This window comes from Hemicordylus capensis, chromosome 3, assembly GCF_027244095.1.
Source record: "Hemicordylus capensis ecotype Gifberg chromosome 3, rHemCap1.1.pri, whole genome shotgun sequence".
NCBI classification, from domain to species: domain Eukaryota; kingdom Metazoa; phylum Chordata; class Lepidosauria; order Squamata; family Cordylidae; genus Hemicordylus; species Hemicordylus capensis.
The window spans coordinates 293,061,513-293,078,965 of NC_069659.1; the positions used below are offsets into that span (position 1 = coordinate 293,061,513).

The 17,453-nt window shown below is 42.9% G+C and overlaps 1 protein-coding gene across 3 annotated transcripts in view; it reads left to right on the forward strand.

Annotated features, from left to right (window-relative positions):
• The window catches only part of STAG1 (stromal antigen 1), a 327,093-nt gene that overhangs the window by 289,553 nt on the left and 20,087 nt on the right, over positions 1-17,453 (forward strand). For all 3 annotated transcript variants that reach the window (XM_053310204.1, XM_053310205.1, XM_053310206.1), the window contains 7 exons: positions 3,576-3,668; positions 4,646-4,820; positions 5,760-5,899; positions 11,812-11,913; positions 13,454-13,602; positions 15,443-15,571; positions 16,020-16,225. In XM_053310204.1, the coding sequence (XP_053166179.1) occupies positions 3,576-3,668; positions 4,646-4,820; positions 5,760-5,899; positions 11,812-11,913; positions 13,454-13,602; positions 15,443-15,571; positions 16,020-16,225 (994 nt within the window). The remainder of the gene's footprint in view (positions 1-3,575; positions 3,669-4,645; positions 4,821-5,759; positions 5,900-11,811; positions 11,914-13,453; positions 13,603-15,442; positions 15,572-16,019; positions 16,226-17,453) is intronic.

The following is a 17,453-nucleotide window of genomic DNA, read 5'->3' on the forward strand; positions in this document are numbered from 1 at the left end:
AGCACTACCAGTTTAAGCATTCTGAGAGAAAGGAATTCAAATGTCCTTTTAAGTACAACCGTAGGCACCAATACAAGCTTAAGCCTAGGCACCAACAACGTCCCAAGGGCCAGGATTCGCATAAACAGTAGGTTTGATGCCTTCCACCTGGAAGTGTCTTGACAGCCAAACCCTCCCATCCGGCTGGTATCATATTTGGAGACTTGGCGTCAGGTAACTACAGACGCATGGGTGTTAATCCCGGATAAGCATAATTTCCACTGGGTATACAATTGAGATTTCCAACCCTCCTGTATTTGCTGGAATTAAATACACCCACCAGTATTGGATGATGGGCTTTTCATCTTTGACACAAGGGAATCACTCCTGACTCACCTGGACTACACACACAATCTCATCGCCCGCCCAGGCATCCAGGTGAACTGGACCAAATCCCAAACTGACTTCCCAGCCCCAGATAGATTTCATTGGTGCCTTTCTGGACTCCGTCATGGGGAGGGTGCACCTGCCAAAGGAAAGAGACCTTGCCATCAATTCCTTTATTTTGACTTGCCTTTCCAATTCTTGCCAGAGGGCCTTGATAGTACAAAAGCTACTAGTCCACATGGCAGCCTGTGCTACTACAATCCCATACACCAGACTGCGCATGAGACCTCTTCAGCTATGGTTCCTGTTGATGTTCCTAATGTCGACAGCCAGACTAGTCCCAACTATGGTTCCTAATGTTGACAGCCAGAATATGTGGCTCTCCTTACCACCTTAAGTCCTGAAATCCCTGAATTAGTGGTCCACGCCAGCTTCTGTCATTTGGGACACCTTTCGACCTACCTGCTCTGACGCTACCCATCACCTCGGACACATCCCTTCAAGGCTGGGGTGCTCACTGGATGAAACTCATCCAGTTTCAAAACTTAAAGCCCATGGACTTGCCTGCAACGTCACCAGCACATAAACCTGCTGGAGCTGTTGGCTGCTTTTACGTCGTGAAGTGCTTTCTACCCCATCTCAAATGCAAGATTGTCCAGCTTCTCCTGGACAATACAATGGCGATAATTTATATTAACCACCAGGGAGGAACTGCTACTCAATCCCTGTGCCTCTTGGCAACTCGCCTGTGAGACTGGTGCACACAACACTGTGTTAGACCTCTGGCCTTGCACATCAAGGGCGTGGACAGTTGGTTGGCAGACAGCCTCCGCAGGGACTTCAAACAATCCTTGCCACACGAGTGGGAACTGAATCTTCACAGTCTTCAACTCTTGTTCACGCTATGGGAAACACCAACTGTGGATCTGTTCACAACAGTGTACAACAGAAAATGTCATCTGTATTGCTCCAGAGCAGCAACAGTTCTGAACTCTCTAGGGAATGCATTTCAACTTGTGGAAAGAACGTCACTTTTACCTCTTGTGCCAAGATCCTACAAGAATCCACAGAGTGCATACTGATGACCCTGTGGTGGCCCAGGCAACCCTGGTTCCCGATCCACCTTTGCCTCTCCAACAACCTCCATCTCTGTCTCCCTCTTCATCAGGACCTACTGACCCAGAACTAAGGGAAGGTGCTTCACCCCAACCTCCAGATCCTGAGGCAAAACTTCTAGACTTTTGAATGAGAGGAAGGAATCTATGCATTGGAATTAGAACTGCAAATGGACCTGTTTCTCTTCCTACTCTACCACCAAAAGGTTTGAGCCTTTTGCATGGCCGGACTGGGGGCACTGAGAGGGTAGTGGAATGTATGTGGGGAGGGGCCAGGTTTTGAGCAGTGTGGGTAATTAAGGGTGGGAGTTGGGGCACAGGGGTGGGGTGGGGCACACCAGGAATATGCTCTGTTGCCCTAAGGGCAGTCTGAGCCTACTTCTCATGACTAATCGGAAGAAGAGGTGGTGGGGCTCTCCGGACAGGGAGAGGAGGCAAGGGGAGCCGGGCAGCTGGCGCGGGGAGAGCCCACCGGGCGCAACAGGCAAGGGTGCACTAGGAAAATGCCTTGCTGCTCGGTGAGCCAGTCCGAGCCTGGCCTTTTGCTGTCTCTATTCACCAAGTGCTACTTTACTTAACTTCTCTCAAGCACACTGGACTCCCTAACACCTCTCTCATGGTACACCTTGCAACCCTCTCATCCAAACATCCAGGCTGGGATGGGAGGTTGCTTTTCTCTCATCTGGACACGAAGAGATTTCTCAAGGGAATAAACAACCCCTTTCCCTCCAGTCTGGTCACCAGTAGTGCTTTGGAGCCTGTCCATTGTTTTATCTTTGCTCACTGAGTCACCTTATGAGCCTCTGCTTTCAGCCTCCCTTAAAAACTGCTTTCACTAAAGATAGCCTTTTTTATTGCTATCAGTACAGTTCTTAGAGTCGGTGAGCTTACAGCTTTGTGTGCTGATTCTCCTTACACTGTTTTCCCCTATAAAAATGCTTCTTAGGCCAGATTCCTCCTTTTAGCCTAAGATTGTAACTGACTTTCATTTAAACCAAGACATTATTTTGCCTACCTTTTCCTCCAACCGTTCCACTGCACTTGAGAAATCCATTCATTCCCTTGGTGTGAGAAGAGTGTTGCTATATTATCTGGACAGGACAAATTATTTCTGAAGGTCCAATAAGCTCTTTATTTCCTATTAAGGCAAAAACAAGGGCTTACCTATTTCGTGCCAGCGGCGTCCCACTGATTGGTTGCATTGATTTACTTTTGCTAAAAGCAAAAGGGTGTTCAGCCTCCTACTCACATTAGGGCCCATTCCACTCGAGCCATGGCAACTTTGGCAGCTCGCATGTCTGGAATCAGCACGAAGGACATTTGCAAGGTTGCCACCTGGGCAACTGATCTACCTTTTGTGAGGCATTACACCTTGAATATACTCTCCGCTGCCAAAGCAAACTTTGATCAGGTGGTGCTTAAAAAGGTTTTGTAGTCACATCTTAGTTCCCACATCTGCTCTATTGAGCTTGCTACTCACCCAGTTGTGAGGGACCATGGAAGATAAGAAAGTTGTTTACCTGTAACAGGTGCTCTTTAGGGGGATCTATGGTCACTCACAGCGCCTGCCCAGCCTTCCCCTCTCCTAGGGGAAGCTTAAAATAGAGAGAAATTTATCAGATATATGTTTGAATCCATATCCCTGAATGGTGTATGCTCTCCACATCCAATGAATGCATCATCCACTCAAGAACTGAGGCAATCAGGCGCTTTCCCGCCAAGATAATGGCATGCCTCGGTCATGAGACTGGGACAAAGAGTGCCTCAGAGGAGCTTGCGATTCTTCCACTATTGTTTCGTGCATGCACACAAAACCCAGTTGTGAGTGACCATGGATCCCTCTAAAGATCACCTTACAGGTAAGCAACTTGCTTTTCAGTCCTTTTGGTTAGTACAGGAAGTTTAGATAAACTACCATTTTCATGTGCTGTAATGCTTGTATGCCTCTATACTTTACTGAAATCTAACTTGGTTACCCATTTTCTCTGCTGCTGTTTTGATTGGCTGAAGTCTTATTGGGTGATGCCACTGTTATACACTGGTATTTTTGCTTTTTGTATGCAAACAATAGTCCATTTTTAATGTTTGCTCCAGGAAGACTTATTGGTGTTGAGGAAAACAGTGAAATCGTTTCTGGCTGTCTGCCAACAATGTCTATCGAATGTCAACACTCCAGTCAAAGAACAGGTAAAAGAAATTCAGTTAAGTTGCACTCCGCAAAACTTTTGAAAACCGTATTTGAAAAGTTTTACTATCACCATGTCTCATATAAAGTACAATGCTGGCCTTCCTTTATTAACTTGAATAACCCATCCACATGCCTGTTATATTTTTGCTAAGATTTATTTTTCCCTTCCAAAGTTATTTGTAATAGCCACAGAGATCTTTCACCAGGGATAAATGTAATTAACCGCAGAATGAAGTTGGACTCATTTGAGATTAAAGTATAGTATGGATGGAAATTGAAAGTCTTAATTGCAAAGAGCTTATTTTAACCAGACTATATAAAAATTAGATTTCCTGTACTGTCACCATAGTTGAAGACCTTCCATTTCATGTACGTTTCATACTGTCTTCATTTGCATAAATAATGTTTATCTAGGTGTAAGTGCCCACACAGGTTTGCCTTTGGATGTCAGGATATATTGAGTTAGAGTTCATGTTGTATTTTATAAATAAAAATTAAATATCCAGTCTGCTTCTAGGGGGGAAAAACTTGGAAACTACTGCAGTGTGCACAGGTTTTGCTCTTTGGAAACAAAAACTGTTCAGTCATAGGACGGCTGAAACTCTAAGGGTAATGATCCTCTAGAAATTTATCTGAAGTAACCACTACACATCTTGTATGCAGCTCTGAGAATTGATGATGAGGATTTGCCATTCATTAAGCTGTGAATAAATTCTGCCCTGTTGGTGACAAAAGAAGCAGTTTAGCAGAGTTTAGAGAAATCTCCAGTCTTCCTCATCTCAAGCAGCTTTCCTTAACTGAACATGGCCCAAATATCGGTACTGTACTCTTCTCTACAACAACAAAATGATGTGGTCTACCAAATATTGATGTAAATCAACCTGAGGAGAGTCAGGAATTTTCATTTGGAATCTGATTATGAAAAAGCTTTTCTTGATGCTTGTGGGATGACTCACTAAGAAATCTTTTATTCTAGGCTTTTATGCTGCTTTGTGATCTCTTGATGATTTTTAGCCACCAGCTGATGAGTGGAGGCAGGGAGGGTCTCCAGCCTTTGGTTTTTAACCCAGATTCAAGCCTCCAGTCAGAACTCCTTAGCTTTGTAATGGACCATGTCTTCATTGACCAGGATGAGGAGAACCAGAGCATGGGTATGCATTAGCTGTTCTGTGTTTATAATTAGTACCAAAGAGTGGGGCAGGAGGTGTAACGATTTATAACACACCTTACTTAGCTAGTATATTCAGTTTATGTGGCATATCTTTCCTTTGCAATGTTTCTATCCCCAAGCCCCCTTCTAGTTTATTTAAATAGATGTGTGAAAATGTAATGTCATGAGTAATTTTATCCATTTTGAAAAGAGTATGATTGCATGGCAAGCTTTGAAACACGTTTCAATCTCCTCTTCAGAACACATCCAGTATTATCCTTCCGACATAGTCTTTTCAGCAGCCTTAAAACAAAGTGTTAACTCTTGATATCTGTGATTTACAAGTAATACAAAGAATGGCTTAACATTAAAAGTACCTATTCTTGCATTGAGCCAGGAGTGTAGCTATAATAGAGCAGATGGGTTCAAAGAACCCAGGACCCCAAGCTCCAGAGGGTCCCCCAGCTCCACCCCTCCCTATTTTCTTAATTATCTCCCTCACTCCACGGGGCCAACAGAGAGAGGGGCAAACATACACACCCTCTCCCCTGGCTACGCCCCTGTACTGAGCTTGTGTGTTGCATTTGGTATAACTGGGAACAGAGAATAATTTGAAGTGTCAATTCCCCCCCCCACCAAGAATGTTCTGGGTTAGCAGTCCTCTTTTCCCTTAAAAGGAAAAAAAAAAGTAATACCGTAGATCAATCAAGAAGCTGAATGTGGCGTTGTATGTGGATGCAGTGGAAGTTCAGGTAACAGAGTCCAAATGCTCCTAATTGGCTTTACCAGTGTAAGTCATTATTACATTGCCATCTGACTGTGTTCACAATTGAGCCATCCAGTCACATTTTAGTGAACTATATGTTTCAGTTGAATTAAGGAAATGAAATTCAGCATTAACTTAAAAGGAAACAATTTATTTTCTTTACCGTTGCGTTAGAGGGAGATGAAGAGGATGAAGCTAATAAAATTGAAGCTTTACACAAGAGAAGGAACCTTTTGGCTGCCTTTAGCAAGCTTATAATTTATGACATTGTAGACATGCATGCAGCAGCTGATATCTTCAAACACTATATGAAGGTATGGCTCTATAATTTGCTCTCTTCCCCTAGGAATAAGTCATTCCTTTGCCTCACTTCCAGTGCATAACTTTCTATTATTGGATAGTCTTGAGTATATTGTCCATTCTACTTATGCTTGAACCATTATTAAGATCTGGATCGTGATCTGGTAACATTCATAAAAGTGGGTTCTGCGCCTGCGTAGAATACTTTGGGTAGAAATAGTTAGCAACTTGTGGCGCCCACTGCACATGCTTCACGCCTGCTCATATTGGTTGTTTGGCTCCTCACAGCTCAGTTTCTTTCTGACCGCCATTGTGCTTAATCACTTTATTCTTCAGTGATCTAGGCTCCTCAGAAAGTATTTTATTGTTGGATATTTGGGCTTGACTTGGGTTGGACAGGACATTGTTTACAGACTACCCTTTGGAAAATAAAGTAGTGCTAATTTGTGTTTGACTCGGACTGGTTGGATTATTCTTTGTTTTATCAGATGATGATACCTCAGCGAACTGTTTGGAAAGTGTATAACCACGGACTGTTTGACTTGATACTTGGGATGTCCTTTACAAGCCCCAAGCCTAGAGAAAAAAACCACCTTCAAGAGGTGCACGCGCTGCGAGGGGAAGCTCCCCTGAATGGATGGCTACAACTGTTGTCTCCTGTGTCTGAGAGAAGGACATAATGTTGCTGCGTGCTCTGTTTGCAACTTGTTCTCTAGAACAAAATAGAGAAAAATAGAGCTGTGCGTTTGAGAATGGCATTACTGGAGGAAGCTCTGGCTCCAGTGAAAGTTCCGAAGTCTCTGAAATTGATTGCCACAGTATCGAAATCGGCATCGGGGACTGCAATGCAAATGCAGTCTAAATCCCTGGTGGCTGGGCCATCAACATCAAAGGGCTAGCAATTTAACGAACCATGAGTGCCTAAGAGACATTCATCTCGCCACTGGGAGGAAAGGAAGTGGCAGCGAGAAGATGTCAGGCTCCAACCCCTCTAAAAACATAGGGAGAAGAGTCATCGGAAAGAGAGGTGTATGTTGCCGTCCAGCACTATGACCCCTTACTCCGTCTGGCTTACAATGTCTGGCAAATCCATCTCCATTACAATGTCTGATGAACTCATTGCCATCGAAGTCAATACCCGAGAGGGGAAGGAATCGTATTTTTTCTGACTCTGCGCCTCAATGTTGAGCAGTGTCTCTGTCACCAGCACCTACACCACGGCACTCCCCATCGACGCTGAGGACCCCGATGTCTACCTTGATGTTGAGGCAGGAGCACCAATCACCTGTAGCGTTCAATGCCGATGATGACATGGAGGCTGTTTTCAATCCCAAAACCGCCCAGAATATCCTTTCGATGTTGGAATCGGGGGAGAGTACTCGTTTGGTGTTGACATTCAGAGGTTACTTGAGCCAAGGTCTCAACTTAGAGGAGGAAGATTTAGGGGAGGTATCAAAAAACTCCTTCTATGACCCTGTTCCAGTCTAGGGCATCTATGGCAGGCCTGTTACCTGTGGGAGGATGCGGTGACATGTCTACAAATTCCACCCGGGTTTGTCTCGATGATTATGCAGCGTTTAAAAAGTGGAAAGCACATAAGATGCAAATGGAACTAGTATAGGCTGCAATGCAAATAACACCCCCGAAGGTTGTTGCTGAAACTCAGGTTCAAGCTGCAACTCAAATGAAATCTCTGAGGATTGTGATTCAGGATACAATACAGATTGCAACTCAAATGTCACCCCTGCGGGTGGTGAAACAGTATGCTGCTGGCAGTAAACCTCTATTCCAGGACCTGCTGAGCAACAGGCTATAAGAGTGTCCCGTCTGAATCAGGATGCAAGCGTGCAGACAGCTGTCCAGCTGTTGGCTCAGAAACCAGCGTGAAAGACTTCAGTGTCAACACAGACATGTACAGAATGTGATACAAACAGATCAGCATGTTTGGGAGGTACACGAACATAGTCTCGAATGACATCCAAGACTGCTGTGGGCTCGCAAGCCAGTAGGGGTGTTGGTTCCGGCTCCCACTGATATTTTTTGGGGAAGCCTAGTGCACATTCTGCAGATCCGGCATCCTCAGAGGATGACTACGAATCTGACTCCTCAGACACAGAATCAACGGGTCACTCAGACGGAAAAGATGATGATCTGACAGAGGCTTCTATATCCCCGACAGAGGAAATGAAATCTTCCCATCTCCATATAGCTGAAATAAAGTAGTGGCCAATGTGCTTGGTCTCAACTGGAAACAAAAAGATAGTGAGCTGGATGATCCTGTCTGCAATTTTATGAAGAAGTTAAACATGGCTCTACCAGTATACTTACCTATGCTTCCTGTAATAACAAAGGTGGCTAAGGCAGCTTGGCAGGTGCTACACACATCCACTCCAACTTCTAAGAGACCTGAGACCCTGTACAGAATACAGGAAGAGGAGAATGGTTATTTACTTAAACATCCTACCCCGAATTACTTAGTTATTGACTGTGTCCCTTTATCAAAGGGGTCATGGCATCCTACCACGCCAGCTCACAAGGAAGGGAGGAAACTGGATGTTCTGAGACGTAAGACGTATGCTACTGCATGTGTGGCAATTAAGATTGCAAACTAGATAGTGCGTTTGTCTAAGTACATGCATTCTTTGTGGGACTCTATCAGGAGAAAGATAATGTGACACCAGAGGAGTTCCAAAATAAATTTACTGAAGTGTTTTCAAAAACGTCAGCGACAAGGCAACAGTTGAGTCTTTCAGGGCTACACAACTCAAATGCACTAGTGGGCCGGAACCATCCACAGTGTGCAGGGGCCATTTTTAGCACATTATTACACTAAAATTAAAAATATTATTAGTTACTTGTGGATCTATTCCCCCTGTCAATAGACCCATAGTTTTAACCAAGAATAGTGGCCACAAAATAGGTCTTTTACCTGCTCAGTCAGTGGGGCACCTGGAGTGCAAGCTAGCCCAAAATAAATGCCAACTCCTCTACCCTCCATGCAACATAGACATCCTTGGCTGCGTTCAACCAACTTGCAGCCAGATATGAAAGAAAAAATTGAGGCCCTGCCATTTGATGTCAAGGGTTTGTTCTGCAACGACACTGATTCCACTATGGAAAAGTGGAAAAAATCTAAGTACATGGGAAAGACCTTTACGTCCACAACAGCTACCTTCACTGCTTCTAGGTACCACCCTTATGGCTGTAGGCAGAACACATACCACCAGAGCGACCAGAAGGAATTCCACAGACCCTTTCAGAGATATAGTAAAAAGTCAAACAACCAGAAGGGGAAAGGCAGCCAGGAAGCATGCAATAAGACTCCACAGCAAAAAAAAAAAAAATCTTTGTTCGCTCTGTGAGCCCACATGTACAACTGTCTTTGGAGGAGACAACACCCTCTTCCCCAACAGCAATGATGTCCCCGTCATCAGTGACATTCCTACAAACTACAACAAATATCAATGCCGGTCACAACAGACTGGCAAGTCATACACAAGCATGGCACCGGATAACATCATACTGGTGGGTTCTCTAGATAGTCCAGACCGGTTACTCAGTCTAGTTCAAGGCACTGCCGGAGTATGTTAGGAGTGAAATACACACCACCAATAATGGCTTTGATGGAAGAAGTGGAAACACTGCTTGCAAAAGAGGCAATCTCTCCAGTGCAGTGGGCAAACAGACATGGGGGATTCCACTTGTACTTGCAAATCTCCAAATGGGACAGGGGCATTCATCCTATAATGGACCTACAGTGGCTGAACCTGTATGTCGATGTGAGAAGGTTCCAAATAATTACATTGCAAGCTATCCTGCCTCTTCTACATGGGGGAGGAATGGGTTGCATAAGACTTCAAGGACATGTATTTTCAAATCGGCATACAGGAAAGTCACAGGAAATATCTAAGATTCACTGTGGACATGCATTTGATTCTATTTATTCCCCCCCGTATCCACTGCTCAATCGGGTGGTGGCAAAGATTTTACAGGACGGCACTCGTTGCATACTGATAACTCCATGGTGGCCAAGGCAGCCTTGGTTTCAGCAAGTACTCAAACTGTCAGCGGGAGAACATGTACGGCTAAAGCAAACAGTGGATCTTCTAACTCAAGAGCGGGGCCACCTGTTGCATCCAAACCTTCAAATGTTAAGGCTTACAGCGTGGAGGACAAATTGTTAGACAACTTTCTGCTGAATGACAAAAAGGCATCTACAAGGAAAAACTATAATGTGAAATGGAAACATTTCAAAGTGCATGCAAAGGCTTTAGAGCCAGAGATGCTTCCATAAGGGACATTTTGCATTATCTTAACAGCACTGAAGTTGGAAGGCTTAGCAAACACCTCACTGAGGTGCATTTGGTTGCCATTTCCTCCGCCCATGGGGGGTGTGATGGGTGGACTGTGTCCCTGACAGTGGACAGTGTGATGGGTGGACAGTCACCCTGACAGTAAGATGTTTCTAAAAGAGGTAACAAATATGTACCCGCCGGTACGCAGACCAGTGGATTGGTGGAGTCTTTCCTTGGTCTTGTCTTCCTTGACAAAAAAACCCATTTGAACCAATGGCAACTGCAAAGTTTAAAATGGTAACACTGAAGACAGTATTTCTGATTGCTATCATGATAGCAAAGACAGTGAGCTCACAGCTTTACACATAGACAAGCTGTACACTAAAATCCACGATTATGCAGTTAGACTCAGAGTTCAGGACTAAGGTTGTCTCCAACTTTCACATGAACCAAGATATTGTGTTACCCACTTTTTTCCAAAATCCAGACACACCTTTGGAACGGGCAGTGCACAGCCTGGATGTGCAACATTCTCTTCTGTTTGCAGCAAATATATATGATAAGGAAGACAAGATGACTATTAGTCACTTAAAAACAAAAGATTGGGGGACATCCTGTTTCAAGACAAAGACTCTCTCATTGGCTGGTGGAGACTATCTACTTGGCTTACAAGATTCAGAAGGTGGATCCTCCTAAAGCTGTAAAGACCACTCTATGAGGGCGTATGTGTCTTCAGCAGTGCATTTATCAGGAATAAATTTCAAGGACATATGCATGGCTGCAAAGTGGGTATCTGAAGAGACATTTGTGAAACACTGTGCAGTTGACCTCTGCTGGCAGCAAATTTTGGGAGCGGTGTACTCAAGCTAGTTTTGCAGTAACTTGCTGCTCTGGGAGTAGTGAAGCTCGTGAGTCACCCACTTTTATGGATGTTACCAGATTACGATCCAGATAAACAGGTTGCTTACCTATAACAGATGATCTGGTAACATTCATAAAACCCTCCCATCTGTCTCTGCAACAGGTACTGCAAACATTTAGTCAGTCTACACAAGATTCAGCGATCTGCTGCTTTGGAGTGGCCAACAAGAAACTGAGCTGTGAGGCGCCAAACCACCAATATGAGTGGTTTGTACGAAGCACACGCAGTGGGTGGTTGATTGGTGCCGTGAGGAGCTAACTTTTTCTGCCAGAAGTATTCCACACAGCTCCCACTTATATGAATGTTACTTATATGAATGTTACCAGATCACATATTACAGGTAAGCAACCTGTCCCGTCCCCCCCACTCCCATTAATAATGTTAATGAAGAACATCGACTTGTGGGAGTGATCATTGGCTCTTTGACAGAGAGCACAATCTGTCATACAAATTCTGGCCTGGCCAATAACAGCACTTCCTAGTCATTGCGTGAATTTTAAAATACACTGTTGTCACTGGTGTAGAGCCTAGTACTATCTGACATTCATTCATTCATTTATTTATCAAGCCCATATTTGTCAACTGAGAGGAAACATAGAATCTGGAAAAAGACCATGTAGAACACTAAATGTTCTTAAATAAAGGGGGGGGGGAGATTATCATGATAAAAATAGGTTGCAACTAAACGATTTTTACTCTTATCTTCTAGTACTACAATGACTATGGGGATATCATTAAGGAAACACTGAGTAAAACAAGGCAAATAGATAAAATTCAGTGTGCAAAAACACTCATTCTCAGTTTGCAGCAGGTAAGAATCTTGGGCATACTTTTAATCTTCAAACTATGTTGTATATACTTTATATATAGCTAGGTGTTTGATTTGACTGGGGAGAGTTTCAGATATAGTAATGTGGATTTCAAACAGTGGAACTGCGAATACTGAGGCTGACGTGTTTACGTTGAAACATTTGCTCTCTCTTGTAGATTTACTTAGGTTTTAATTTTATGCAATAAAAGAGGTCTGGAGAGGAGTATTGTTGCATATGCATCATGCGTATTGTGCCGCCTTTATATCAGCTAATATGCATATAGATATAGGGGGGGTGTGGGGGGTGCACACACACTCACATATCCACACATACTCTGTAATTTATTTATGGGTTTGTATGTTCGACAGCTGTTGCCTTAGTGTTCATAGTATGAAACCTAACCTTGAGCATTTATGGGGCACCACAGAATTTCTTTAGTAGTGAAGGGCATGGGAGAATTTAGAAAAGAAAACATGGTGCCCCCTTATGCAGGGAACACCATTTGCTTTAAACCATGGTTTTAAAAATGGATTTTGTTCAGGTTCTTCAGTATTTAATTCTCCGGTTCCATTTCTGTTCAGATACTATCTTGTTCATTATCCAGTTCAGACACTTTGAACTGGTTTTTAATTGATTTAGATAGACATCATGCTAGATAATATCAAACTGTTTGCAGTCTAACTCTGTAAAATGAAAGAAAACTATTTGTTTAGAGAAACAATATTTATCATTTTTAAAGTGTTTATTTTTGAACTTCTAATGTTTGCAAATTCAAAAGGATTTTTGTTTAAACCCAGGAAAATAAAACCACCACTGACTTGATTCTGCTGGTGACTTTTGTTTCCAGAGGTTTGGTACTAATTCATGCTCAAGGCAACCAAGATATGTTAGGTTTTGGCTCCCCACCTCTGTGGGAAAGGGATGCTTTATGTGGTGTTTTCTTGATATATATTCATTGCTGTTCAGAAAGGGGGATGTGTGCTAGTAAGCTGTGTATATCAGCTGCGTGATAGATAGGGCAGAAAGACTGATTGCACAATGCCACTTCTTTGTAACATGTACACTTCCAACATGTATGTAATATCTGTGTAGGAAATTGTAACTTCTGAAATTATCCCGAGTAAGAGCGATTCTGCTCTCTTGCTCTGGAGCTTGGGGACGCGCAGCAATCTTTTCTTTCTCACTGTCTTGCTTCTTGGTGTTGACCTCCTCTCCTTTGCTGCTATATTTAAAACAATTTACTGAATCTGTTATAATTGGTTGGCGACATAGAAAAAAATGTTTGAACTTTAAATATTGATTACCTGCCAAATGTTCCCAATGCATCCCAGTGTTCCCTCTAACAGGAATTCCCAGATGTTGTTGACAATAAAACTCCCAGAATCCCCAGCTGCAATGACTTTTGCTCAGGGATTCTGGGAGTTGTAGTCAACAACATCTGTGAATCGCTGTTACAGGGAACACTGATACATACCACTGAAGACTTGACTGTAAAACCATTATGTGTATAAGGTTTTAACCATTCAGTTCTTTGTTTAGCTGTTCAATGAGCTTGTTCAAGAGCAAGGACCCAACTTGGACAGGACATCTGCCCATGTCAGTGGTATTAAGGAGTTGGCTCGCAGGTTTGCTCTCACTTTTGGCCTGGACCAGATCAAGACAAGAGAAGCTGTGGCCACATTACACAAGTGAGTGGCAAGGAATATAATAAAAGGCTATTCATTTGTATGAAAAGACTTTTAATCAGGAGCAGTGTTCCCTTTAAGGTGTGCTCATGTGTGCGCGCTCACAAGTTTTTTTATGTCCACTCAGTTAATTTTAGATCCCACTCCAATTGAATCAGAAAGGCCCCACTCTGAATGCACATGTGCACACACTGCCTTGATACTGCTGCCCAGAACAAAACTCATTCCACACAGAGATGAAAAATTTAGAGGGACTACTGATCAGGTGTCATTTCTTTTTTAGCTGCTCTCTTTTTAGAATGTGAGCCCTTTGGGGACAGGGAGCCATCTTATTTGTTATTTCTCTTTGTAAACCGCCCTGAGCCATTTTTGGAAGGGCGGTATAGAAATTGAATTATTATTATTATTATTATTATTATTATTATTATTATTATTATTATTATTTCAACTTGTAAATCTTACTTAACAATTCTCTGTTTGTGAGTTAGACATGTATACACATGGAAAACATGCACATATTTCACTATACCAAAACTGGTGGGGCATAATTATCCTTTTGTATTAATTTCTGAGTGAAGTGCTGGTATAGCTCATTGAGGAAACAAATATTAACACTAGTTAGTTGCAGATTGCTAAAATACACTTCAAATGTTGTATATTGGAATTTATAATACGCCTCAAGTATCTTGTGGAAGAGGTGATTTATAAATAATAAAAACTAGCTGGCCTGGGCACAGAGCACCTGTGCTTGTAATTCTCCCTTGTTCTCAGCCCCCCTCCCTCGTTCTCGGCCCCTCGCTCTTAGCCCTCCCCCCTTCTCTTCCTCCCTCCAATGTTCTTCCCCTCTCTGATCAGCCGCCTGGCCAGCCGCTTCCCCCCCACCACTACTTTCTCTCACCACTGCCACTTTCACTTTCTCCCCCCGCACCGGGGCTGAATGAAGCCTCTCTGTGCCTGCCATTCTCATTCGGCCCCAGTGCAGGCCAGAGAGGGAGGCTGTGCTGCTCCCTCTGCTGCCTGCTCGGCCATTCACCTGGGCAGCAGTTTCTTGCCACCCACCTACCCCGCTGTGGTCCGCCTGTCCCCACCACTATCCGGCAGCTGCTCGCTAACTCTTGCGAGAGCTGCCACACATGGGATTAGCAGTGGGTACGTCTTAGAGAATTATATATATAGATTGCATGTTTTCACGGTGTTAACACGGGTGCATAAATGCTTACCAATATTGCATTTTTAATGAAGTGTTAAACTGAAAAGGCTTTGAACTGTGTTAAAATTATGCTGTTGGAATGATTTTTGATAAAATTATCCATAGACTATAATACTAAAAGCTATCACAGCTCAGCAGGAATTACAAGGATTCCAGGCTTTTCTGATGTCAGTGTGAGACTACTCAACATAAAGTCCCAATTAAGCTCTGATTATGCACACTTAGTCCCATGTTACAAGTTACGTCCAGGATGAGGATGTGTATTCCTTTCCACATCAAAAGACACACTTAGCTGGGGATGGGCCATTGCTGAGTACTAAGAGCATATGCTTTTTATACAGATAGTCCCAGGTTCAGTCCTTAGCATCTTCAGTTAAGGCTCTTAAATAGCAAGTGCTGGAAAGTTCTCTGCCTGAACTGATGGCAGTAACAGTAGAGCAAATTGTGCATTTGTGCATCAGCTGTATACTCATAAACCTGCTTCCACACAAGGATCCTCCCTTCCTGAATCATGATAAAAATGATTTTGGGAAACATGTTTTGCATTTGTGAACTAAAAAGGTTGAAGTTTTGAAAAAGCCTGTAAAGTAGTAAGAATTAATTGGTGTTTATGTCCTTCAAATCTTTTTACAGGGATGGCATAGAATTTGCCTTTAAATATCAGAATCAGAAAGGACAAGAATATCCACCTCCTAACCTTGCTTTCTTGGAAGTACTTAGTGAATTTTCTTCTAAACTCCTGCGACAGGACAAAAAGACAGTGTAAGTGATATAGAGCTGATTTGTATACAAGGCTTTATTTATTGTATTTATGTACCAGTCTTCAATAAAATATTTTCAGGGCAGCTTACAAGTTCAGACAATGATTGGTGTCCTGTGTATATGAAGCTAAATATAATGTATTGTTTGAAATTACTTGTAAAGATAATTTCTGTAAATGGATTTGGAAATCACAAGTGTTCAAATCCTCTGGTCCAAAAAGGACAGGGTCTATTGCAACAGATAAAAAATTACTTTGCTCAACTTAGCCAAACACAAATAATCAAGGCACATTTGGCAGGGTAGCCCTCATTTAGAATATAGACTACCTGGTGTAAGCAGGACACTTGATGGTTAATTAGAATAGCAGTTATACTTAGATTGTAAAAAGCTGTTTTGTTTGCTATTTTAATCCTCAATTTTTTTCTCTCCTCCGCTTCCTATCTTCCAGTCATGCTTATCTGGAGAAGTTTCTAACAGAACAGATGATGGAAAGGAGGGAAGATGTATGGCTTCCACTGATTTCTTACAGAAATTCATTAGTTACAGGTGGTGAGGATGATAGGATGTCTGTGAATAGTGGAAGCAGCAGCAGCAAAGCTTCTTCAGTAAGAAATAAAAAAGGCCGGCCTCCTCTTCACAAGAAAAGGGTTGAGGGTAAGTATGAATTTTAAAAATGCATTCTGTGCAGTAGACCTGGCATGAATTGGACAAAAAAAAAGTAAGACTTTCAGAGGTAGTTGCAGGAGAGTAACAGAAGGAGAGAAGGCATGCCCTCAACTCCTGCCTGTAGGCTTCCAGCAGCATCTGGTGGGCCACTGTGTGGAACAGGATGCTGAACTAGATGGGCCTTAGGCCTGATCCAGCAGGGTTGTTCTTACGTTCTTAATTATAGAAGGCAGTCAACAAGAAATAATTACTACAATGTGGAAAAAATTCAAGGTGTATGCTGAAAAAAACTTAGATTTTTCCCTAGAAAAGCCACATTGAGACAAGTCTTGCTTTATATGACATCCTTAAAAATAAAGGGGTTGGCGAATGTGTCTCTCAAGGTACATTGTCAGCTATTTCTCCTGAACACAAGGGATGGGATTGTGCAACAGTTCTTTCCCACCCAGATTGTAAGAAGTTCTTAAAGGGGCTAAACAACTTGTATCCATCAGTTAAAAAACCAGTGGAGCAATGGAGCTTATCACTAGTATTGTCATCACTAACGGAGTACCCATTTGAACCAATAAAAGATGCATCTTTGCAACTGAAAAGTTTCAAGACAGTTTTCTTAATTGCTACTGTAAGGCGTGTGAGTGAACTGACTGCACTGAGAACAGACAGGCCATATACTCAGTTTTATCCGCATAAGGTAGTAATTCGCATGGATCCACAATTCCGACCAAAAGTGCTGACGGAATTCCATTTACATGAAGACGTCTGGGACGCACATTCCTAGACACACCCAGGAGAATTACTATAATAGATTACACCATTGACCTGCGATTGGCAAAAGAAGCAGGCTTCGGGAGGAGTGTGCTAAAGCCGGTGCTGCCATAGCTTCAGGGGCTGCTGTGCCCACCACTGGTTGGAAAGCTGACTAGTTACCCATTCATTATGAATACAACAGATCATGATCCAGATAAACAGGTTGCTCACCTGTAACTGATGGATCTGGTAATGATCTATTGTATTCAAAAGACCCACCCTAATCTCCGCGCAACAGTAGTTTAAAGCAAACATACTTATCTTACAAGGACACCAGAAGATCGTCTATACATGGTGGTCTGCAAGAAACTGAGTAAGAGGATGCCCCAACTGCCTAAAATAATGAAAAGACAGAGCACATGCAGGGCAGAGGGGGCGTCACGAGGAGCTAGTCAATCTATCTGCGAGG